Below are 25,816 nucleotides of genomic sequence, written 5' to 3'. Positions count from 1 at the left end.
GTGACCTCCACCTCTGATCAGATGTGTCTGTGTCTTCTGGATGATAGTCCACATTGTCTTCCTCCTTAGAAACCTGCCCATCTGAATCGCTATGCTGCTCTGTGTCCTCTCCTTCATTTTCACCAAAAATATGATCCAGAACTTAGCTCACTGTGAATCTTCTTCTCATTTTTTGTATGCTGCAAATTGTAAATGTGCACTCTGGAAGTCAAATGGCCACTCAAATAGTGAATTCACCTCACATGCCCGTGTTTATTTTGTTTCGTTTTTGTGCAGGTATACTGCAAAAAACATGCAAAATAAGAATCCCCTAAAGCTCATATGATTAGGAGAGGTGCTTGCTGTAAGTGTTTTAGCTGACAGTGCACTTATGATTTCAGTTTTGGCTTTAATTATTGCTTTACACTCATTTTTTTTTTTTTTTTAAATGACATCAGAAACAGCAGTATGCGACATTACGTGATGGCAGAGCTTCAGTTCATCCTTTGTCATTTTTTTTTTTTTTTTTTTAATAAATAGGACAGGGGGAATGAATGAGAGAAAGAGGGGGAGAGAAAGAAAGAAAACCAAAGGGGAGAAGAGACTGTGAGAAGGGGGGGGAAGAGAGAGAGAAAAAAAAAAAAAAGAACTCCTGGGTCACCTGTATGGAGAAAAAAAAAAAACAAACAAAAAAAACAAACAGAGGAGACAGCAAACAACAAAGAGCAACATAATAATAGAGAAAACAAAGCACCATCACAATAAACTAGCTAGTCATAGATATCAATATTTACTAAATAATAAACGATATTGTGCAGCACGCAAGATAGACAGCGCACAGTGTGCTTTGAGGCAGCAGCCAAGAAAGCTTTAGTCCGCGTCTGTGAATACCCATGTGTGCATACCTGTGTGGATCAGCATGCTTGCATTCCAAAGGTTTCTCCATGTAATGATCTGCTAGGGAGTGTGGGGGGGCCACAGCCCCGTCCTCCAGGGTGTGAAGCGGGTATGGAGGAGATCAAAACTCCAGACATCCAGAGGCCCCCAGAACACAAGAGACCATGGAAGACCAACAGAGGGGCAGCCGCGCCACTGTTCCAGTAAGAGCTGAGGAGAGTCCCAGATGAGGGCTCGCCCAGCAGCCGCGGAGCAGAAGCCAGGGGGAGTTGCAGTGACGCGCCCGTGAGCTCCGCCGGCCCCCAGCTGTGCCTGAGTGACCGAGCCCCAGGCCGAGAGGCCGGGGGCACCCCACCTCCAAAGGGGCCCGAGCGAGCCCCAGGCCCCAGGCCCCGACAAGCGGCCGCCAAGGAGTGAGCCGGTGTGTACCCGGACGCCCACCCCCAGACACAAAGAACCACCAACACACCGACACCTGAGGGAGTCCGCCACCGGCAGGGGAAGTGGTGGTGGGTGGAGATAGGCCTCCAAACCTTGGAGGGCCTGAGGTGTCCCCAGAGAGGTGGCGTCTGATACCCAACCTGACATATAGACACAGACATACAGGCACACACAGACACAAACATCCATTCCCACCCTCATGCTCTCATATGCACTCACTCCACACTCAACCAACGTGGAGACAGACATAAAGAGACGCTGTACACACAATCACACTCCCCAAGCGTACTCTACAAACCGGGTCTAGGTACCCTTGCCCCTGGAGGGGGAAATTGCTTTACACTCATAATATTATACCTGGGTCGAAACCGACCCTAACAACACAAAGGTCATAATTTCAACTAGGGCATTTTATAATTTAGTGAAAATAATTTTTTTTATTTTATTTTGTAGAAATAGAGGTTCCTGACAAAGTCAAAAAGCCTTGATACAATAAACAAATGTATGTGATTTTTTTATGCATTTGAAATTTAAAATGGGTCGGTGCCGACCCTAACACGAGAGGAGGGTTAAAAAAGAAGAAGAAAAGAAATGTTGTACTTGTCTACTCAAACACATGAACAGAGTTTCAGAGAATCTTCACCCTGAAAGAGGTTTTAGAAACTTACCTGTCAGCAAATCAAAGAACCGCTTACATGTAAGAAAAGTTACAATTTGCAAAACCTATTTTAGAGTTTTGTAAAACTCAGTACAAAAAAACTTGCAGTGATTCACATTGATGCATGATGCTGACCACAGGATGCAAAAGTTAAACATGCCCACAGCGCAGAATCATTCATCTCTGTTTTAATTTGATATTTTTATAACAGGACAACCTGTGAGACTGGAAAGACTTCGGTTTCATGCCCTGAACAGGTCACTTTCTGTTTTGTGATGTAGTGTCTGCAGTGTTGGGAAGGTTACTTTTAAAATGTATTCCACTACAGATTACAGATTACATGCCCCAAAATGTATTTTGTAACGTATTCTGAATACTTTGGATTACTTAATATATGATCATGCTTTTTACAACTACATGAATGTACTATTGCTGTTTGATTTATTACTGTTACTGAAGGCTACTTGCCGTACCAATAACAACTCGATTTTTACATCTTAATATAAATGGGTAACAGTAGGTGGACATTAGGTAAGGCTGCACTTTTTGCAGTGATCTGCAAACGCATATATAAAACAGGTCCGCGGCTCCGAACCGTAGTAAAGGGACCTCTGGCTAATCCGTCGGGTTCGTGTCGGGCTCATAGCTGAAAACTAGCTTTACTTTGTTGTCTGGGTCAAGTTTGTAAGAGACAGAGAGAGGCGTTGAAAGGCTGCTCCAGCAGAACTTATTGTTTCAGAGGAAAACACGAACACAGTGTCCAGTCGAGTCTTAATAGCTTACTTACAGCTGGGCTCGTCAGGCTCTCTGTTTGGCTGCTGTGGTTATTATTATATTTACATGCTTCCAGCTCCCGTTTCTGCTCGATGACAGCTCGTACTTTTTCTCCCTCTTCGCGCTCACAGACACATAACAGGTACAGCAGTCCATTCTCCCTGCAGCGCGGACTACACTGCCCATGAGGCTGCATTCTTTAGGGCGATGCCTGTAACACTCTGCCTGTTGCCTTCATATTAAATCATTTTTTGAATAATAATTTTGAAATATTTTTAAATATTTCTTCACGTCATAATGCTGGCAGCAAGTAGAGATGACATGGGCTGCAAGATTGAGACACAGACATTAGAGCCTCTTAATGTTTTCTTTGGGTTTCAACCAGCGTGGAATTACCATAGAGAGTGCACAGCCTAACATATGAAACAGGAGAAGACGTGTAATCCATTTATTTCAACAAAGTAATTGTAATCTGAATTGATGTGATTAGCAGAGTAATCCAAAGAGTGGGAATGTGCTGGAAATATCTTTTATTTTATGAATTTGTCACATGTTTTAGTAATATCACTTTTGGGTCACTTCGAGGTTCACATGTGGGGAAGCATTCAGCTTTTACTCTATTGCACAAAGTCAGGCATCGTGAGAAAGTTGGTGACACCCAGAGGGGGAGAATTCAACAGGTGGTGAAGTCTTTTGTTAATCAGGTCTTTGAGGATGTGGGGACGAGGCAAGGAGCAGTCTCTATGTGACACTGGAAGAGGAGACAAGGTTGTAAACTCTCTCCCTCTCTTGGAGGGGTCAAGGGTGTGACAACAGCTGTGGAAATGCCTTCTGTTTGACTGTATTTAAAGAGGGCTGCTATTCATCTTTAGACACACGCATCAGTGCCCCACTGAATGTCCTCTCTCCCTCAACTGCTTGGGAATTAAAAAGGTGTTGGCTCATCGTGTCTGCAGCCTTTGTTGATTATATTTCCATGACAATATTCTGCAGTGACAAAGTGAGATATGTCACAACAAAGGAGCGAAAACTGAAAAAGTGTTTGTTTACATTGTTGAGTTAACACCGAATATAAAAGCTTCAGTGCTCTTTGGTACGGATTCTCCAGTTTTTTTATTTAAAAGTTTTATAATTACGATTTTGATTATGTCCCCACATTCGGTGTCAATGATGGTGATGATACTGGAGGATAAACGTGAGCTCTAACACATGAGTCTGCCTACAGGAGGGAGGTTGAACGTCTGGTGTCCTGGTGCAGCCACAACAACCTGGTGCTGAATGCCCAGAAGACAGTGGAGATTATTGTGGACTTCAGGAAGCACACAGCCCCACTCCCCCCATCATCCTGACTGACACCCCCATCACCTCTGTGGACTCATTCCGCTTCCTGGGTACCACCATCACCCAGGACCTGAAGTGGGAGCCCACCATCACCTCCGTCATCAAGAAAGCCCAGCAGAGGATGTACTTCCTGAGGCAGCTGAAGAAATTCAACCTGCCAACACGGACGATGATGCAGTTCTACACTGCAATCATCGAGTCCATCCTCACCTCCTCCATCACCGTGTGGTACGCTGGAGCCACTATCAGGGACAAACAGAGACTGCAGCGTGTTGTGCGCTCTGCTGAGAAGGTGATTGGCTGCAGACTCCCATCTCTGCAGGACCTGCACACCTCCAGTACACTGGGGCGTGCAGCTCGGATCTCAGCTGACCCTTCTCACCCTGGACACAGTCTGTTTGACCTGCTCCCCTCAGGCAGGAGACTCCGGTCCATTCGCACCAGAACCTCTCGCCACAAGAACAGTTTCTTCCCCTCTGCTGTCGGACACATGAACAATAAACGTATGACTGTTCCCACCACTAACACATGACCCTACGCTGTGTTCACTGCATCATTCCATGTTTGCACTGATCACCACCTGCACTCATGTATATATCTTTCTACGTAGCACTTTTAATTCTTATTCTTACTTTTATTTTTTTCATGTCTATTTAAGCGCAATTTATGACAGTATGTTTGTACTGAAGCACCGCAGCAATTTCCTAATGTTGTAAACCTGCTCAACATTTGGCAATAAAACCCTTTCTGATTCTGATTCTGATTCTGATCTGCTCAAATTTACACAGCTTTCACATCACTTCATTGTAGGGGTCGAGTTTTTCTTTATCTGTTACCTGTCTATGAATCTACAGTGTTCAGTTGAGTCACATTCCAAATATGCTGTGAAAAACTCTTTTTAAACGAGTCGTGCTGGAGTCAGTCAGATGATTTCCATAGAGAGGCACTTTGCATCAGCAGCACCATGCTCCAGTGCTCTGGGAGAGTTTATAGTCCTGAGAGTTGAACACTGGATGACTGACAGCTGTCCTTCATCACAACAGAAGCCACAGAAATCCTCCTCATCAAAAACATGACTTTGATCTGCGTCCTCATCTGGACTCTCCTCTGCTGCTGCTTCACAGGTAAAGTCCAGAGAATCAAACTCCTCTCCTCTATCAACATCTGTCCCTCTGAAATGAAGCCCACAAAACCATGAAGCTGCTTTATGTTTTTGTCTCTGTGTCCTCAGAGTCCAGAGGACAGATCACAGTGACTCAGCCTGGAGCAGTGAGCTCTGCTGTGGGAGGAACTGTGAGCATCAAGTGTAGGACCAGTCAGAATGTTTATGTTTCTGGCAGCGCTCACTGTTTAGCCTGGTACCAACAGAAAGCTGGAGAAACTCCCAAACGTCTTATTTACTACACTAGCAGGCGACAATCAGGGATTCCAGCTCGTTTTACAGGCAGTGGATCAAACTCTGACTTCACTCTGACCATCAGTGGAGTCCAGGCTGAAGATGCAGCAGTTTATTACTGTCAGAGTTTTCATGTTATCAACAGTCAGTATGTGTTCACACAGTGAAAAACAGTCGTACAAAAACCTCCCTCAGTCAGACTGAACAGAAACTGAAGTGACTGCTGCAGCTGGAAGATACTGCAGAGACTGATACAGTTCACTGAGGACACACACACACACACACACACACACACACACACACACACACACACACACACACACACACAGTAGTACAGGTCCTCCATCTTTTTTTTACCCAAAAAGGGTTTAATTTGTGAGAGTAAACTTGTGCAGTGTAAATAGTCAAACAGTAAAATGTAAACCTTGCAGCAGTTAAGGAGTGAAAGGCCATTTTTGTTGAAACACTTGTTTCCTGGTTAAGAGCATTGCTTAGAAACTCGTCTTTGGTTTACTTTTACTTTTCTGTTTGGGAAGATTGGGGAACATAAGGACCTGTTTTCTTGTTTTGGCATTGCTCACATCCAAAACAAATAAACTCCTCTATACCAAAAACGAACCTTCTTATCAACTCACATTGTTGTGCAAATAAAGTCATCCTGTTTTTATTAAGCTGTATATTTTCAAACTTGAACATTGTTAAAATGATTTGGTCGATGTTTCATCTTTCACTTTGTTATTCTCCTGGTCTTTCATTTGTTCAACTGTGATGCTAAAGTTCAAAAAACAAATCCCAGAATTGTTTTCAGTTAAGCTAAGCAGTGGCTTCATGTTCTAATTATCTTTAACATTACAGGGCTCTAGAATAACTTTTTGCCTTGGTTGCACTGGTGCGCCACTTTTTCAACCGCATCGCTTAACACCGCGGTTTTACATGTGCCCTTTTTTGGGGGGAAATTGCTGATTTGATTTGTAAATGATTAACTAACAATCTTGTTCTTGTGCTTAAAGTGCTTTGGCACTCTTTGGCCATAAGAATGCAGAGATGGCACCGGGTGTTATGGCACGCCGTCTTTCTCTCGGTTCTGCAATGTTTGCATATTGTGTTCTTAGTGGTGTCCCTGCTAGCTTGGAAAACCCACTCCCTGTTGGTGTATGAGCGACAGACGCTTTTTAACATCCGTGACTCACTGCTGATGCTCCACAGTGTTAGCGAGCGATCTGGAGGAATCCCGCCGCCGTGCCGGAGGAGCAGCTTCGCCGCGATCGCTGCTCTGCGCTTCCACAGGCCCCGCTGGTTTAGAAACTTATTCCCGTTAACGACAAGGAAGCAAGATGAACAGCAATTTTACTTGCTAGCAAGGGAGGCTGGTTGGAACCAGGCTCTTGGAGCTAAACGCTCCTCACCTGTCTGCTAGCCAGCATCAAGTAAACAGCCTTCCTTGCAGCTTTTTATTCTGAGAACACAAGCACTGTGTTTGTGTGTATGTGAGTGTGTATGTTTGTTTGGTGGTGCGTTTGTGTGACCTCCTGCTTATCAAAAGGGTCATAAAAGCAGGAAGCTTACTAACCAAGAAAACAGAACCCTCACATAGGATGTCCCTATAATGAAACACTACAGCCTCCCCCATCAACAAACAGGCTGGAGAGGTGGTCAGAGACAAAGGAATGTCTTTGACCATGCTGCTTGAACTAAGTCTTACACATTTAAGTAACACAATGACAACATTTAACAATTTGACTCCAACAGTCCCCCCTTTTTGTCAACTTTGTACATAAATTTCCACTTATGCACCCTTGTGTTTGACAGTTCAGTATAGGCTTCATTCACACACAGCTCCTCACATCATTCACTTCCTACTGCTGCAAAAGTTCACAGTTCATACATGTACGAAACGTGCTTAGCAATTATCCTACTTCTCATTCATCTCACACACAGGAAACTACATCCTGCAAGGAAACAAATGAATGTCAACAGTCAAAAACAAGAATCAACGTTCTCAAAAGAATATGCACTACAATCCAAATGTATGCAGACATAGGCATTCAAACACATCCGTTGGTTTTTGGTTTGTCCATGTGGCTTCCAGCTATCTTCAAAGCTGTAGCCTGGTCAACACTCCTCTTTATGACCCCTTTCAAACCCCCAAATCTTCTCACTGTAGACACCCTGTGGGGTGATCGAGTCACCTGGTGAATCATCTGCATTTACAACTCCTCTCCTTTCCTGTTGTCACTGCAGAAAAAGTTTTTTAAAGGAAATTGGATCAAGTTGTTTATGATCTTCTCCCCCATTTTTGAGTCATGTCCACCCATGGCTCAAAACTCCAACCAACTTATATAAGTGTACATGATGTAAATGTAAACAAAAGAAAGCCTCTTTGACTGTCTGGCTTTTTCTTCATAATGATAGCCATATTAGGACACATAAAGGCAATGGTTATATATCTATATATTTTAGCACAAATGACAATATAAAAAATATCAATCCTAACAATGTCCATGTGTCAAAGTAACTGAGAATAAAAAACAGAAAACATGAAGGAGATATTCCTGGCCTGGCTTTTTATAGCAGATAATCTTAAAACTATTTTGCAATTTTGCATAATTTTAAAAAGTTTACATTTCTTCAGTATTGAACAGCAGAAAATAGGCTTTCTTGTCCGAGGTCATTGACGTAAAAGAAAAAAAGAAAAAAAAAAGACAGAGGCTGACAGAGCTGCAAACAACGGTAGACTGGTGGGTAATAAGCGAAGGAATAATGCAGAAAACAGAGATTTGAGACGGGAAACTGTTCTTGAAGTACAGAGAGAGAGAGAGCTGTGCATGAAGTGTGATTTTTATCTTGGTGGAAACAAAACAGTAAAGTAAGAGGGAATTCATGACGATGTTTATCAGATGTGAATAGTTTGTTGCTTCTTTTGCTGCTGGTTCAGTCAATTTTGCTTGGAGAGAGACAAAACTTGCAGCTCAGAATCAGCACAAAAAAGACGTAAACAGCGCGGACCCGACGCATCAGAATCAGTGAGCTGTCGGCTTTCAGCCCGATGGCGTGTCCGTCTACGTGCCGTCGTGTGAGAAAGCAGAGAAAGCTGATTCTGATGCGTCGGGTCCGCGCTGTGTGTTTACGCTGTGTGTCTTTGTGTGGAATCCGTTTACCTGCTCTCATTTACTGTTTGGTGGTTGATAAAATACTTTTGTGATCTTTAACCTGAGATTCCGGCGTTTCTGGGAAAATAGATTTATGTTTAAAACTCGATTTAGGATTTAATGAATCAATGTCGCTTTATTCAAGCTACTCACCTCTCTCTATCTGCCTGTACTTTCAAACGTACAGACGGACTACATGAATATCTGAACTACGACCAATCAGAGAGGTCCCACCCCTGATTATCTCTGATTGGTTTAGACCACGATAGGAGCATAATGTGTGTCAGTTGTTGACCACAGGGAGAGTTTCAGAGTTGCAGAGTGTTTTTTTATTTATTTATTTTACTCGAATAGTTGGTCGTACCGCTGCGACCTGAGATTATTTTTAATCGCACTTGCGACCAAATTGGTTGCACTCTACAGCCCTGCATTACATTTAATTTTTCTAACTTAGCTTTGCTCCAGTGGTAATTAGAGTGAAAGGACTTGAAAATCAAAGTTTTACTCGTCTCTGTAAAACAAATTATTCATACCACCTTTACTTAACAGGAGCTTTACTGTGATAGTTTTAATACATTCTTCTATATTTAGTATGGTTTTAATATTTTCGTATTTTAAATTACGCAGGATATATGATAAAACAATAATTTACTTGCAAAGAGTTTTAATTTCTACACAAATACTTTCATTATGTGGAAAAAAAGTATTTGAGATGGAATTGTTTTATTTGATCTGAGAACAAAAAGAAATTGTTCATTGTTAATATATTTAGATCATATAAACAATATACAGGTACATTTAGCAAAGAAAGTAAGAGAGAAAAAATACTACAGACGGGCATCTGAGGGTGAGGGGAGCGTGCCAAGCTCCAATCGACAGCACAGAGGGAGTTCAATGATGACATCATGATTCTGTGAGCAGCACAGAAACCAGAAGCTAGGGTGGTGATGGGGAATGACCGACGGCAATTTCCTAAGAACATCACCTAATGCTGTGTCACTGTGCTAAGCATACTTTGACAATCTGAAGAGGGTCTTCCTTTGTGTCATTGTTGTTGTCATTTGCATCATGACCACTTCTACAAGACTGCTAAAGTGATTCAACAGGTGGGATCATAACAGCAGTAAAACAACTGGATCCAATACCCTTTCCGAGAAAGGTTTTCTGCAGAGATAAAAAGGACAATAGAGGAGTCCTAAGTATTCCCCCCACAGGAAGAATGCCTGAAGTGAGGCGATGAGGGTTGATAGAGGCCATAAAAAAGGGCTCTATCATATAATCATATATGCTTAGAGGTATCAATTGTATAATGATAGAGGTCTGATCCTTGGTAGTCTGCAAAGACTCTTCCAGAGTGTTCTGGCATGCACACACATCCTAAGGTCATGAGTGAGGTCGTACCTTCTTTAAATAGTATGGGAGGACACCTACTCTGTATCTGTTTAAGTATAAGAGCCTTTTGTTTAGGTGGACCGCTGGACTCCTGGCACCAGCTTACACACACACACACACACACACACACACACACACACACAATTCCCAATAAAAGGCAGCAAGCGGAGGCCGTCGTTGGGGTCATTTTGTGGTAGACACCGACGAGGCCTCCATTGCAAATAAATCGATCGATCGCTGACTGTCTCGTTTTCTTCATGATGAATTAGTCTCTAAACCAGCGGGGCTTGTGGAAACACAGACCCAACAACACCCAGGTAGAAGACGAGTATTAATAACTGACTGCACACTTATTTCCACACTGTCATCCTCGAGTAGGTGAGAGGGAACGAAGTCTTGCCCCAAAGACATTTTGTAGGTTTGCTGGCTCCTTAGAGTACGAGCACCTGGATGACTGAGAGCCTTCACAGATCTATTTTCAAGCTGAGCTCAAAGGTCATAGCCAAGCTGTTTTCAATACACTGCTCAGCTTTCTTTATCATAATCGTACACATCATGGTTTTGGGAGCTTCGTTTCAGAGAAATGATTTTTGCAAGATGAGAGATTGTTTCCCGAGACTTTCTCCAACTTTTCCTTGCTGTGCAAAAAATGATGGTATTTGTTTAAGAGATCTACAGTGTGTGTGTGTGTGTGTGTGTGTGTGTGTGTGTGTGTGTGTGTCCTCAGTGAACTGTATCAGTCTCTGCAGTATCTTCCAGCTGCAGCAGTCAGTTCAGTTTCTGTTCAGTCTGACTGAGGGAGGTTTTTGTACAACTGTTTTTCACTGTGTGCTCACCCACAGACTGTTAGGATAGTGCCAACACATACAGTAATAAACTGCTGCATCTTCAGCCTGGACTCCACTGATGGTCAGAGTGAAGTCAGAGTTTGATCCACTGCCTGTAAAACGAGCTGGAATCCCTGATTGTCGAGTGGTAGCAACATAAATGAGCAGTTTAGGAACTCCTCCATCTTTCTGTTGGTACCAGGCCAAATGGTTGTTGCCATAAACATTCTGACTGGTCGTACACTTGATGCTCACAGTTGCTCCCACAGCAGAGCTCACTGCTCCAGGCTGAGTCACTGTGATCTGTCCTCTGGACTCTGAGGACACAGAGACAAAAACATAAAGCAGCTTCATGGTTTTGTGGGCTTCATTTCAGAGGGACAGATGTTGATAGAGGAGAGGAGTTTGATTCTCTGGACTTTACCTGTGAAGCAGCAGCAGAGGAGAGTCCAGATGAGGACGCAGATCAAAGTCATGTTTTTGATGAGGAGGATTTCTGTGGCTTCTGTTGTGATGAAGGACAGCTGTCAGTCATCCAGTGTTCAACTCTCAGGACTATAAACTCTCCCAGAGCACTGGAGCATGGTGCTGCTGATGCAAAGTGCCTCTCTATGGAAATCATCTGACTGACAGAAACATGCAAGTTAGAATAGAATAGAATAGAAAGCCTTTTTTTGTCACTATAAAGTTGTACAAAGAGATACAGAGAAAATGAGACAAAGACACAAATTTGCAGGGGGAGAAGAGCCAGAAACACATTATATTAGATTAATATTTCAAACATGACAAAATGCTAATCTTACAGCAGCTGCTGTGTTTGTTGCATCATATTGCTGTAATTGTTTATATGCTTTATATATTCTGAGCTAAGTTGATCTATAGTGTTACATCATATTCTATAAGGATGTTATGTGTTTGTAGACTTTCTGCCCAGTTTGACCCATTTAGCAGACGTCAGCCTGTTTAAGGCTCTAATATCTATTCTGTGTGACTTAAACCAGTGATGACATGGTCTGATTTTCTCACCCAATAAAGGAATATTTCATATATCAGTCTACTCTTCATTTTATCAGACACAGTTTTCACAGCTCGTACATTTTCCTTTTCACACATGTATGTAAGCATTGAGCCAAAAGTAATAATGCCAACATATTAAACGAACAATATTTGTCTCTTATGTATAATACATCTGTATATACACTTTTGAGTGAAGATTTAAGGTGATAGAAAATATAAACTGCAACTTGAATCTTACAAGTTCAAGCTCACTGCTGTAATATATGTATATATACACACACACACACACACACACACATATATATATATATATACACACACACACACACACACACATATACATATATATAAAAAAAACACCCAGCGCGCCCCTGCGGGCGGTTTATCCTTCAAGCTCGGGTCCTCTACCAGAGGCCTGGGAGCTTGAGGGTCCTGCGCAGTATCTTAGCTGTTCCCAGGACTGCGCTCTTCTGGACAGAGATCTCCGATGTTATTCCCGGGATCTGCTGGAGCCACTCGCCTAGCTTGGGAGTCACCGCACCTAGTGCTCCGATTACCACGGGGACCACCGTTACCTTCACCCTCCACATCCTCTCGAGCTCTTCTCTGAGCCCTTGGTATTTCTCCAGCTTCTCGTGTTCCTTCTTCCTGATATTGCTGTCATTCGGAACCGCTACATCGATCACTACGGCCGTCTTCTTCTGTTTGTCTACCACCACTATGTCCGGTTGGTTAGCCACCACCATTTTGTCCGTCTGTATCTGGAAGTCCCACAGGATCTTAGCTCGGTCATTCTCCACCACCCTTGGGGGCATCTCCCATTTTGACCTCGGGACTTCTAGGTTATACTCGGCACAGATGTTCCTGTACACTATGCCGGCCACTTGGTTATGGCGTTCCATGTATGCCTTGCCTGCTAGCATCTTGCACCCTGCTGTTATGTGCTGGATTGTCTCTGGGGCATCTTTACACAGCCTGCACCTGGGGTCTTGCCTGGTGTGATAGACCCCAGCCTCTATGGATCTTGTACTCAGAGCTTGTTCTTGTGCTGCCATGATTAGTGCCTCTGTGCTGTCTTTCAGTCCAGCTTTGTCCAGCCACTGGTAGGATTTCTGGATATCAGCCACCTCCTCTATCTGCCGGTGGTACATACCGTGCAGGGGCCTGTCCTTCCATGATGGTTCCTCGTCTCCCTCCTCTTTCTTGGGTTTCTGCTGCCTGAGGTATTCACTGAGCACTCGGTCAGTTGGGGCCATCTTCCCAATGTATTCTTGGATGTTCCTTGTCTCATCCTGGACTGTGGTGCTGACACTCACCAGTCCCCGGCCCCCTTCCTTCCGCTTAGCGTACAGCCTCAGGGTGCTGGACTTGGGGTGAAACCCTCCATGCATGGTAAGGAGCTTTCTTGTCTTTATGTCAGTGGCTTCTATCTCCTCCTTTGGCCAGCCTATTACCCCAGCAGGGTACCTGATCACGGGCAGGGCGTACGTGTTGATGGCCCGGATCTTGTTCTTACCATTCAGCTGACTCCTCAGGACTTGCCTGACCCTCTGCAGGTACTTGGTGGTTGCAGCCTTTCTAGCGGCCTCTTCATGGTTCCCATTTGCCTGCGGGATCCCCAGGTACTTGTAACTGTCCTCTATGTCTGCAATGTTGCCTTCTGGTAGTTCAATCCCCTCAGTTCTGACTACCTTCCCTCTCTTTGTTACCATCCGACTACACTTCTCCAGTCCGAACGACATTCCAATGTCATTGCTGTATAGCCTGGTAGTGTGGATCAGTGAATCGATGTCTCGTTCACTCTTGGCATACAGCTTGATGTCATCCATGTACAGGAGGTGGCTGACAACTGCTCCAATTCCGTAGTCGGTATCCGTAGCCAGTCTTGTTAATGATCTCACTGAGGGGGTTCAGGCCTATGCAGAACAGCAGTGGGGACAGAGCATCTCCTTGGTAGATCCCGCACTTGATGGTAACTTGTGCTATGGGCTTGGAGTTGGCCTCTAGTGTTGTACGCCACATCCCCATTGAGTTCCTGATGAAGGCTCTTAGGGTCCCATTGATCTTGTACAATTCTAGGCATTCCAGTATCCAGCTGTGGGGCATTGAGTCATAGGCCTTCTTGTAATCAATCCAGGCAGTGCACAGGTTGGTCAGTCTGGTCTTGCAGTCTCGGCTGATTGTTCTGTCTACCAGTAGCTGGTGTTTTGCGCCTCTGGTATTCTTGCCAATTCCTTTCTGTGTCCCGCTCATGTATTGACCCATGTGCCTGTTCATCTTAGCCGATATGATGCCTGACAGGAGCTTCCATGTAGTACTGAGGCAGGTTATTGGTCGGTAGTTGGAAGGGACCGGTCCCTTCTTGGGGTCCTTGGGGATCAGGACCGTCCGGCCTTCAGTTAGCCATTCCGGGTGTCTCTCGTTAACTAGCAGCTGGTTCATTTGTGCTGCCAGACGCTCGTGGAGTGCAGTCAGCTTCTTCAGCCAGTAGGCGTGAACCATGTCGGGCCCTGGTGCTGTCCAACTCTTCATACTGGAGACCCTTTCTTGGATATCTGCCACTGTGATGGTTACTGGACCCTGTTCAGGGAGGTCGCTGTGGTCTGCCCTCAGATCCACTAGCCACTGAGCATTGCCGTTAGGGGTTGCATCCTTCTCCCATATGCTCTTCCAGTATTGCTCCGTCTCCAGCCTTGGTGGTGCTGTTCTCTTATTGTTCCCTTGCCACTGAGAGTACACCTTTGCTGGTTCTGTGGAGAACAGCTGGTTTATTCTCCTGCCTTCTATCTCTCTGGTGTACCTCCTCAAGCGGCTGGCCAAGGCTGTGAGTCTTTGCTTGGCAGTTTCCAAGGCCTCAGGTATGGACAGCTTGCTGTATTTCTTAGGCACCTTATTTGTCGCACCTTTCTGCAACTCCGTTAGTTGGCTAACCTCCCTCCGTGCTACTTTGATCTTGCCCTCTAGCCTCCTTCTCCATGGAGGGTACTGCCCCTTGTGGCTGTTCAACTTGTAGCCAAGCATCTCACTGATCACTGCTGCCGTATTGTAGATCAGCTTGTTAGTGTCGGTAATCGTGGTTGTAGGTATTGCCCGTAGTGCTGCATTAACATCATCTAGCAGACCTTCTGAGGGTACTTCACGTAATCTTGGTAACCGGCTACGGGGGATCCAGGTTTCAAGCTTGGCCATGATCCTATTTTTCAGGTCAGCTCCTCTCGCACTCAACGATCCTTCTCCTATCGCACTTGGGGCTATGTACCCAATCTCGGGTGGGGGTGATGATATCTCCCCCCTGACCTGGCGTCCTGACTCCTCCTTGCCGTAGCATTTGTGTTGTACCTCGTCAATCTCTAGCTGTGAGAGCAGTCCCTTCTTTCGAATGTTGGAACACTGAGCTACTAGTTGTTTCGCCGTCATTGTGGATGTTGGGTATCGAAGAATCCATAGGTCCCTCATCCTATTCATGTAGCCCCTTCCGCCGGGGTTACTTGCGTAGTAGCATTCCAACAACGCCCTGTTTTCGTCCCTTGCCCACCGATGCCTTCTTGTTCCAGTAGCCCACTTTTCGTCAGGGTGCCCTGGTTCCTCAACACCTGACGCGGACCTTGTTGATCCGGGCGACGTCCGAGCCGGCATGCCTTCATATTTATCTGTCTCGCTCATGTCTGCGGTAGGCTTGCTTAGCATAGGGGGTCTAGCCTTAGGACCCTTACTGGATACAGACGCCCCAGGCAGGAATCGAACTTGCGATCCTCTGTTCCAAAGGCGTGTAGTTTAACCACTACGCTATATATATATATATATATATATATATTTCCAGTCCTAAGATACTCAACTAATCAAAGTGATGTCATGACAAAAATGAATGACCAACAAGACATTTTTTCTCCTTCATTTCTGCCCCATGTAGGCCAAATGGCATCACCGTGAACTGGAACAGGCCGGCAGGTGTCCTGAAGGCGGTGTACGGTCGAGAAGACTCCTCCAGTGGCACTTGCCAGTAACCTTTGCAAAGATCCAAGGTGGTGATGTACCTGGCCGCTCCGATCTTCTCCAGCAAATCCTCGGTTCGAGGCATGGGGTAGGCATCAAACTCTGAAATGGAATTAAGCTTCCGGAAATCAATGCAGATGCGTAGGGAGCCATCTTTGAAGATGATGACCACCGGGCTACACCACTCTGAGCAGGACGGCTCTATCACCCCAAGCTCCAGCATCTTCTCCACCTCCTGTCGCAGTTTATCCACTAGGTGTTGTGGAACCCGGTATGGACGTTGGCGGATGGGATGTCCATCCTTTAGGCGTATCACATGTTCGACAAGGGTGGTCCTGCCGGGGTTAACTGAACACAGAGATGAAGTCTCCCAAAGGACTTGGAATAGCTCAGCAGCCTGCTGTGGGGTAAGATGAGTCAGCACCGGAGACATCGTATCGGCTCCCTGCTTGGGTTCTGTCTTCCCTTCTCTTGGCACTTCTCTTGCCATCAGAGCTTTCGCAGGGGCCTGGTGGGCACGCTCTTCCCATTCTTTCAGGAGATTCACATGGTAAGTCTGCTTCGGTTTCCTCTTTTCAGGATGATGAAGCTCATAGGTCACTGGCCCCATTCTGCGAAGAACTGTGTATGGCCCTTGCCATTTCGCCAGAAGTTTACTGTTGGCTGACGGGAGAAGTAACAACACCTTTTGACCAGGTTGAAATTCACGTTGCCGGGCCTGTTGGTCATACCAGGTCTTCTGGCTTCGTTGAGCGTCTCGCAGGTTGACCTCGGCCTCTTCATGGTATCTCCCCAACCGATCTCTCATTTCCAGCACAAATTGCACCACTCCTTTATCATTTGGAGCAGAAGCAGGAGACTCCCAACCCTTCCGGAGGAGATCCAATGGCCCCTGCACATCCCAACCATAGAGTAGCTCGAATGGTGAGAAACCAGTGGAAGCCTGGGGAACTTCTCTGTACACAAACAGCAGGAAGGGTAGCCACTGGTCCCAGTCTTTCCCAGTGTCTGACACAAACTTCTGCAGCATCCTCTTCAGAGTTTGGTTGAACCTCTCCACTAACCCATCTGTCTGTGTATGGTAGGGTGACGTCCTGATGGCAGAGATGCCTAGCTGGTTGTGGAAGAGCTGCATCAACCTAGAGGTAAAGTTAGTCCCTTGGTCGGTCAAAATCTCATCTGGTATCCCCACCCGGGAGAACAGCTGTACCAGTGCACGCAGAACATTGGGTGCCATGAGCGCACGCAGGGGGAACGCTTCTGGGAAACGAGTCGCATAATCACACACCACCAAAATGTACTGATGACCCCGACTACTTTTTACCAGAGGACCCACAATGTCCATAGCTATCCTACGGAAGGGGGTGGAGATGACCGGAAGTGGCTGTGGCAGGGCCCTGTCTGACTTGCGAGCTGGACAAGTTTTCTGGCAGGTAGGGCATGTACGGCAATATTTTTGTATGTCTGTGTACATTGATGGCCAAAAGAAACGTGAGCTAACTCACATATAGGTTTTTTGGCGACGCAGATGACCTGCCCAGGGGAGGGTATGTGCTAATTGCATAATGAGGGGTCTACAACTAGAAGGTATCACAAGCCATTGGTGGTCACCGTCAACTGCATACAACACATTTTTGTTAACAATGAACTTCTCTTTCCCTCCCCATTTCCCAGTTCCCCCTTCAGTCACATTAGCAAAGAAAACTTTCAACGTTTCATCCTCCCTTTGCAACAAAGTGATATTTTCTGGTACATCCCATTTCATGCTCTTAGTGTCCGGCCCCTTTGACCATAGCTGCTTCTCAATGCGGCGTTGGCGGCAGGATTTTCTTGGCCCATTAGTGCCACCCTCGCACAGACTACTGTCAAAGTCTGGCAAGGGTTGGCATCCAGCCTTCATTTGGGCTCTAGGGACCACTGGGCCAGACACGTTTAATTTAGCATTCCCCTTATCCCCCACATCAGTCTCTGTCCACTGTTCTTCTTTTTCTTGCAGCAAGTCCATGAGTACAGGCAAGTCCATCCCCAGAATAACCTCTACAGGCAAGTTCTGTACCACCCCAACTGACAACAGGTATGGCTGTTCATTAATAGTCACTGTTACCTCCACTTTTGGGTATGGATGTTTATCACCATGCACACATAAAACTTCTTCCTGTCTGCTATAGTCCACACTGTTCACTGGTACCAAACTATGCTTAATTAAAGACATAAAACTACCAGTGTCCAGCAAAGCAGTAGCCTGCAGACCATTGACCTTTACTTTTTTATAGCGTTGCACATCCACTGGCTGGACCCTTGTGGGCTCCATCTCCAGCCGGGGTGCATAGCAGGCACCAGTGACTTTAGCCTTCCGGATAGGGCATACCGAGGCTTTATGACCTGGCTGCTGGCAATAATAACAAAGAAAGTCCTTACCCGCTCCTCGTAAGTTTGATGCCTTGGGGTTTTCTGGTGGCTCTGGGTTGCTCTCCCTTTTCAGAAGACCCGATGATGGGAGTGGTGGTCGCTGTGGCATCCCAGATGAGCGTGCAGGTGGTGCTCCTTTACGCGCATTGAAGTACTGTGACACCAGCTTAGCAGCGGTCAGTCCATCTGCTGGCTCATGCTCCCTCACCCAGGTCCTCACCTCCCCTGGAAGTACCCGGATTAACTGCTCCAAGATGATAGCTTCTCCCATCTCTTCTTTAGTATGCTGCTCTGGTCGGATCCAGCGCCGATAGAGGCCCTTCAGGCGATAATAGGTCTCAGTGGGGCTCTCACCAGGTGGAACTGTATTGGACCGGAACCTCTGCCGATACGTCTCAGGGGAAATGTCAAATTTGGTTAGCAACGCCGCTTTTAAATCTTCATAACGATGGGCTCTTTCTTCATCCATTGCAGTGTAGGCCTCCAACGCCTTCCCCAATAGCAGTGGAACCAGACGACAGGCCCATTCACTCTCTGGCCATCTACAGGTTTTGGCAACTCGCTCAAAACGCAACAAATAGTTCTCAATGTCTTCCCCCATCTGATAGGGTGGAATTTTTGGCCCAACAGATCGCATCCACTCTGAGACTGACTGGTCGAGGCTGTTGGTCACTGCTTGTGACTGACGAGAGGGAACCTCCTCTGGGGGATCCCGGTATCCTCTTTGACGTGCAGGTGTAGGCAGAACCATTCTGGGGCTGCTTGCTGTTGCGGTGCTTGGCGTGGCCATTGCTGCTGTGGTGCTTGCTCCGGCTGGTGCTTGGGCTGGACTTTGCTGACCAGCAAAATCTGAATGCAGCTGAGCGTTGGGAGGGGAAACAGTCCTCAGCCCCCTGAGTTCTGCCAAAAAAACCTCCTCTCTCCTTTGCTGTCCCGCCAGGAAGTCCCTCATCATCGCAATCAGCTCTCCATTTGGGTCACGTGCTGAGGTCAAAGCTGTAGGCAATTCTGGACCAATCCTGCCGGAAACCTCCTCCTCCTCCTCTGCTGAAGAAGACGACGCCGGCACTGTGTCCCATGCCAGCTCCTCTGCTGTCTTCTCCACTGGAAGCTCATGCTGCTGGGACCGCAGCCCTGTGCGCTTAACTGGGAGGCGCGTTTTCCTCTTCCGACTAGCAATCCCACTTCTGACACCATATGTCGCGGGGTCCTCTCCTAAACTTCTCCCGAACAAATGCAGGCGTAGTCAGGAAGCATTCAGTGTGGATAATTTATTCTGCCGGCCTCCCAGGTGCACAAAAGATTATTTACAAAGAAAATAGGAAACTAACTTAAGTCAACACAAAACAAACATCTATATACAAAACACAGTCTGCATGTTACCCTCTCTGTAACATCTCACTGAAAGAACCCAGGTAGGCCCTGACAGCCTTCTTTTATACCCCATGGCCCCTCCCACTAGGCATAATAGTCATCTCTTTATTATTTCTTTTACCAAACAATCTTTCCCCCTCAGCTTATTTCCAGCTGTATTCCTACAATACATATATGTATATACAGACATTTATGGCCAATTCCAGGCAGCCTACAGTGTTTCACAACAACAAAAAAACAAACAAAAAAAATAATGCCGTTCGCGTGACCTTTCAAGCGCGCGCGAACCCACTATTTGAACCCGAGAACACCATACCATCGGCTTGCATAACCCCCGTACAATCGGCGATCACAGCGAGTCTCCGCGACCGGCTTTATTAAAGGTAAGTGGGAAAATATGTTGGCCACCTTCTGCGCTGCTCAAAATACACCTCTCACCCCTTTTGTTTATCTGCCCGGTCGACGAAAAGACGCGCAGTAATTGTAGAAACTAATGGTGGTGGTGCATGTATGCGCCCAGATCAGCTGTCTGCGGCCCGGGACGGTGTAACTCCGTCACAACAGGTAACAATAACGCCTGTACCAGTTGTTGTATAGCAGAGGTGCTCAAGTATAAAAACAATAATAAACACAATGCTTTGGTTCTATAACATTTTTCTATCATTACTTTATTTTGAATTAGGTGCATGAGCTTTTAAGTATGGATAATTAAATAATAGATTAATGAAACACCAGAGTGTGCCCTGTTCTGAGATGTACAGCAAGTGGAGAGTGACAGATGAGATGAGGAGATGGAAGAGTGACTCACAGGCAGAGCCGAGTTCATTTCCCACAGTTTTGTGGTTTAATGCTTCCGAGCGCTGTCACCAATCTTTGCATTTTATTATCATCTCATAACACTTCTTTAATCAGCTACCATCTCTGCTGTGGACTTTTTACTGTCTACAGTCTCAAAGCAACACAGACCTCCATCGCTATCTGCAGCAGGAGCAGCAGCAACCCCTCAACAGCAACAGTGTTGTTGTTATTCAGCCTGGTTCTACGTGCCCCTTTTGAACTTTGAGCACCGTCCCTTCCAGCATCTCTGCACGGCCCTGCTCAGAATCATCATCTGTTTTAGGTTGACATTTTATATGTTTTGTAGAATAACAGGACAAACTGTGAGACTGGAAAGACTTGAGCTTCATGCTCTGTTTTGTGACGTAGTGTGCGATGCTCAGCAGTATTATCATTTTAACTGGTTCTGTGCGCGATCTGAAGACACTAAGTGTTTGTGAGAGAACATAAAACTGTTTTGATGCATTTGTGAGGTTTTACCTGATGAGTTTTAAGTTTTGTGATTGTAGCTTGAAAATTAAATTTAATGTTTAGAGTTATGAGAAAGAAGGTGGAAGCATTAAAGTGATGTATCTTAACAGTTGTAAAATGTAAATGACCAAATTGGATTATTGGAATATAGTTTTATTGTGTTTCGTTGTTTTTTTATGTAAAAATATTAAATATTAAAATATTAATATGTTATGAAATTATGATTTAAAGAATTCATATTGTTGAGTTTGTTTGTTTCAGAGTCAGAGAGCCGTGTCTCTCTACAGTCAGAGGTTTTTGTACGGCGGCTCAATGAGTTTGTATCACTGTGGTACACGTTCGGTGGAGGAACCAGACTGCAAGTTGGAAGTAAGTCAGCCTTAGAGCTTTTTTTTTTTAAATGTAATTTTCTTTTCTTTAATTTCATTTAATATGAAAGGCTAGGAAACTTTTTATGTAACTGATTAATTATTTTATTCATAAATTTTGTCCTAAGAAACAAAGTCAGCTTTGGAAATGAATATTCAGACACTCAGGACAATTTCCAATGAAAATCTGGGATGTTTCATATTATTCATTATTATTTCTAGTTCTGATGGTAAAGTTGTATTTTGAGGGCTTGTAGGTTTAGTTCAGTCACACAGAGAGCCGTGTCTCTCTACAGTCACAGGTTTTTGTACGGCGCCTCAATGAGTTTGTATCACTGTGGTGGACTTTTGGTGGAGGAACCAGACTGGATGTTGGAAGTAAGTCAAACTTAAACCTCATTTACTTTAGCAAATTTCTTTCTTGTGGTTATCTTAACTTTTCTGTTCAATGCGCCTAAAAAAACCTCAGGAAAATAGTTTTTAGATAAATCTTCATGAAGAAACAAAGTTAGCTTCAGAATAAATGTTAAAATGAATATTAAACACAATATAAAACATCAGAGTGGACTTGAGGATATTTTACATATACATACATCTGGTTAAGTCTCGAGAGCTTTTAGTTTTAATCCAGTCTGACAGAGTCAGAGAGCCGTGTCTCTCTACAGTCAGAGGTTTTTGTACGGTGCCTCAATGAGTTTGTATCACTGTGGTGGACTTTTGGTGGAGGAACCAGACTGCAAGTTGGAAGTAAGTCAGACTTAGAGCTTTTTTTTTTTAAATGTAATTTTCTTTTCTTTTCTTTAATTTCATTTAATATGAAAGGTTAGGAAACTTTTTGTGTAACTGATTACATATTTTATTCATAAATTTTGTCCTAAGAAACAAAGTCAGCTTTGGAAATGAATATTCAGGCACTCAGGACAATTTCCAATGAAAAAAGTTAAACTGCACAGAGTGAAGATAAAGATCTCTGGTGTTCTTATTGTATCATATCATTTACAACAATGTAAGCAATAAAAAAAAACACATGAGGTAAGTAGTGGTATTGAGTTTCTTATCCAGAACAAGCTGTTTATTACGAAGAACTGATGATGTTGAAGCTTAACATCTTTTGAAATTGTTGACACATCTTTGTTTTGTTTTTTTGTTCTTTTATTTCCAGTGTAGTTTGAACATATTTCAGCTCAAACTGTGTGATGATTCTCTCTGTGCTGATATGCATGAGAGGTTTCTTAAAGGGAAGTGAAACAATGTGTGAGTGAATGACTGGTGGAGCAGAAAAAACACCTGACAGAAACTTCTTAACGGAGAAATTCAAATTGTGGTTCGTGCCCTCTAAGCTGATTGGTGTTTCCTAGGTGATGCCCGCCCCGCCCTGAAGGTGCTGGGTCCCTCCAGTGAGGAGCTGAAACAGGGGAAGGCTACAGTCATGTGTGTGGCCAACAAGGGCTTCCCCTCAGACTGGAGTCTGTCCTGGAAGGTGGATGGCAGTGGCAGCATCAGCTGGGAGGAGAGCAGGAGCCCCGTGGTGCAGGAGAACGACGGCCTCTACAGCTGGAGCAGCACCCTGAGGCTCCCTGCAGACCACTGGATGAAGGTGGGCTCTGTGACCTGTGAGGCCACCCAGGGCTCCCACACTGTGGTCTCAGAGCCACTGATGAGAGACCAGTGTCCCCAGTCCTGACCTGACTAACTGTGACTTTCATGCTGGTCTTACTTTCAGTCTGCACTCTGTAGCTTTAAAAAAAAAAAATCTAATTTCTTCTCTCATTTTTCATTGCTTTGTTTAAAGTTTAAAGTTTGTTTAAAGTTTTAAAGAATAAAAAAATATCTACATTAAATAAGAATCGAGTCTTTGTCTTACTTTTGTGGTGATGTCAATATTAAACTCTAAATAATGATTTCCAGGGTTCTAATTGGAAACCAGTGTGCTATCTGTAGTCAATATGAGTCGGTAGAATTAAGCCACTTTCAATACATGAAGTAAAGCAACGTTTATGTTAAAGAGTAAGTGCGAAGGGGAATTGAGAGACACTGCCATTACTAAGCAGGATATTAAAGACATTACATTTATGCAAATTCATTGCATGCTGTGTAATGAAATGTTTCAGCATGTTGCAGTTTGTTGTATAAAACACTGCGCAGGTGGAGCAGAAAAGCGCTGTATAAGAATGAGTCTATTCTCGTGATCAGTGTTGGGGTAGGTATTTTAAGAAGTAATTTAATATACAGAGTTTTTTTGTTAAAAGTATTCAGTACGTTATTTTGCTGTTTTTTTTTCTGTAAAATCACCTGAAACACAACATGTCATAACTGTCATTGAACAATATGAACTTGTAGGCTACAGTCTCTCACACCAACATAAATCCCTATCCTAATGACGACACACATATTTTCTTTCTCTTGGCATTTAGGTATATGAATACCTGTCAAGGGTCCTTGACATACAGGTCTCCGACTCGGAGGACAAAAATTAATGTCCTGTGTCTTAGGAGGGCAGGATTGCTTTGCTTTTTCTTTATACGATGCTTCGCAGTATTAGTTTTGCCTAACAACCTGTTTTTGACTCCTAAATTGTCATTAATGCAACCGCTCTACATAACAGTCAGTGTAACTGATTATAAATCTTTTATTCATGAACCTACACATTACGCTTTATTTACTAGTTGTATGTATTTTAACAGAGCAAGAGGTGGACCACACGTTTGAAGAGCTGCTGGTCTTTATAACTGGGGCTGACTTACTTCCACCACTGGGGTCCTGCAACATAGACTTTTATGATCAGGAGTCGGGGATACGCATCGATGTGCAGCTTATCCCTGTATCTTCAGAGACGTGTTGCATACGAGGATCAATTTAAAGATCTTATGAACACTGCATTAAAAGGATTCCTGGGATTTGGAAAGCTGTAGCTGCATTTACATGAACTGATGCTGGAAAGCTGTGGTTGAAACCTGTGGCCTTTTGGGAGGAAGTTGTGTTATTCTAAGTGTTCTGAAATGGGATTGCTCCTGGGCTTCTTCAAATTTGTACATTTTAAAAGTGTTTAGTATAAAAGTTGTTTGTTCTTACAAATGTGACTGTATATAGTTGTATTTATAGTCCCGTTGAGACAGGTGGGGTATGCATGCAACAAGCCATGAACCAAAAAGTGATGTTCAGAAAATGCTTCAAGTATTGGAAGGAAAATAACAATTCATCTACAAATGTTCTTTTGAAAGGTTGTTGTGCAGTCATGTTTAAGTATTCGGTTATAATATACTGCATAGTTTCTTGTTGCTGCGTTGTGTTTGTGTTGTTGTTTTAAATGTGCAATAGCTGCCTAACAAACTTTGAACTGAAAGACGCTGACTTTTGTAAAATAAAAGTATTGTAATGTCAGTTCTCATGGTGTCTCTTTACCAATTAAAGTTGAGGCTCACCTGTTACTGTCAAATACTGGTGTTGGGATCCACTGACGAGGGCTGTTCAGTACACAGGTATGTGCTTAAGTCGAGGTAAACGGTTCAATAAATTTACCTTCATCTGTTCTCAAACTGAGAGCTCAAGATTCCATCTCAACTCAATTTGTTCAACTGCTTTCAGGAACAAAGCAGTTTTAACTCCTAAGTTTAAAGTCAGAGTTGGTTAACTCTGAGATTGGCAGCTGACCTTTGACTATAACCTGTTTAAATATTAATAACTCAATTTGAGGAATGTGAACATGTGTCAGTGCTATTATTAGAACACATACTAATATGCACAGAGGGTAATGAGGGAATACACCACAGAAGGCAGAATCCAAATACAACAGGGAACCAGAGAATAGCTCTGAGACACGGGTTGACAGAACATAAGGAACAGAGGGACGAAGAGATGCGACTGGAAAACAGAAAATAAATGAAACGAATCATATTAATAATCAAAAACATGAATAGGAAGTCGACAGGTCTTTGGACCATGGCAGTGTTGAACAGCAAAAAAGAGAAAATCTAAAAACCTGAGAAAGAAAAGATGGAAATTTGATCATTTGACTGATTTGGACTTAAAGTTTCTATTTGAAGTATTTGCTAAATTGTGCAGATAATTATGACTCACTGACTTTTGCTGAGTTCATTTAGTGTTAGATTTTTTTTCTTACAGAAATATGATTTTTGATAATGATCGATATTTAGAAATTGAGATTTATTTGAGCTGGTATGAAGCAGAGGTCAAAGGTCATAAATGATTTTTTGTGATAATATTTTTTATCAACTGGGTTTCAAAAAATTGATATATTTCCAACTTTTTTTTCCTTTAGCAACAATGACATTTTCACTGTGTGTGTGTGTGTGTGTGTGTGTGTGTGTGTGTGTGTGTGTGTGTGTGTGTGTGTGTCCTCAGTGAACTGTATCAGTCTCTGCAGTATCTTCCAGCTGCAGCAGTCACTTCAGTTTCTGTTCAGTCTGACTGAGGGAGGTTTTTGTACGATTGTTTTTCACTGTGTGAACACAAGCTGGCTGTTAGGATAGTGA

At 44.1% G+C, this 25,816-nt stretch overlaps 1 protein-coding gene across 1 annotated transcript; it reads left to right on the top strand.

Moving 5' to 3' along the window:
* Positions 1–5,051: 5,051 nt before the first annotated feature.
* Positions 5,052–23,140, top strand: LOC147303260 (immunoglobulin kappa light chain-like). The gene is made up of 4 exons (XM_086279380.1): positions 5,052–5,214; positions 5,322–5,644; positions 21,668–21,701; positions 22,664–23,140. Exons 1-4 carry the CDS (start codon positions 5,163–5,165, stop codon positions 23,005–23,007), a joined length of 753 nt encoding a protein of 250 aa, XP_086135506.1. The 5' UTR covers positions 5,052–5,162; the 3' UTR covers positions 23,008–23,140.
* Positions 23,141–25,816: the final 2,676 nt, after the last annotated feature.

The sequence above is a fragment of the Aulonocara sp. 'chitande type north' Nkhata Bay genome, linkage group LG22 (assembly GCF_057382095.1).
Source record: "Aulonocara sp. 'chitande type north' Nkhata Bay isolate Kocher_YH1m ecotype deep benthic linkage group LG22, A_spYH_male_GT1.1, whole genome shotgun sequence".
NCBI lineage: Eukaryota > Metazoa > Chordata > Actinopteri > Cichliformes > Cichlidae > Aulonocara > Aulonocara sp. 'chitande type north' Nkhata Bay.
This window is presented reverse-complemented; position numbering and strand designations above follow the sequence as displayed.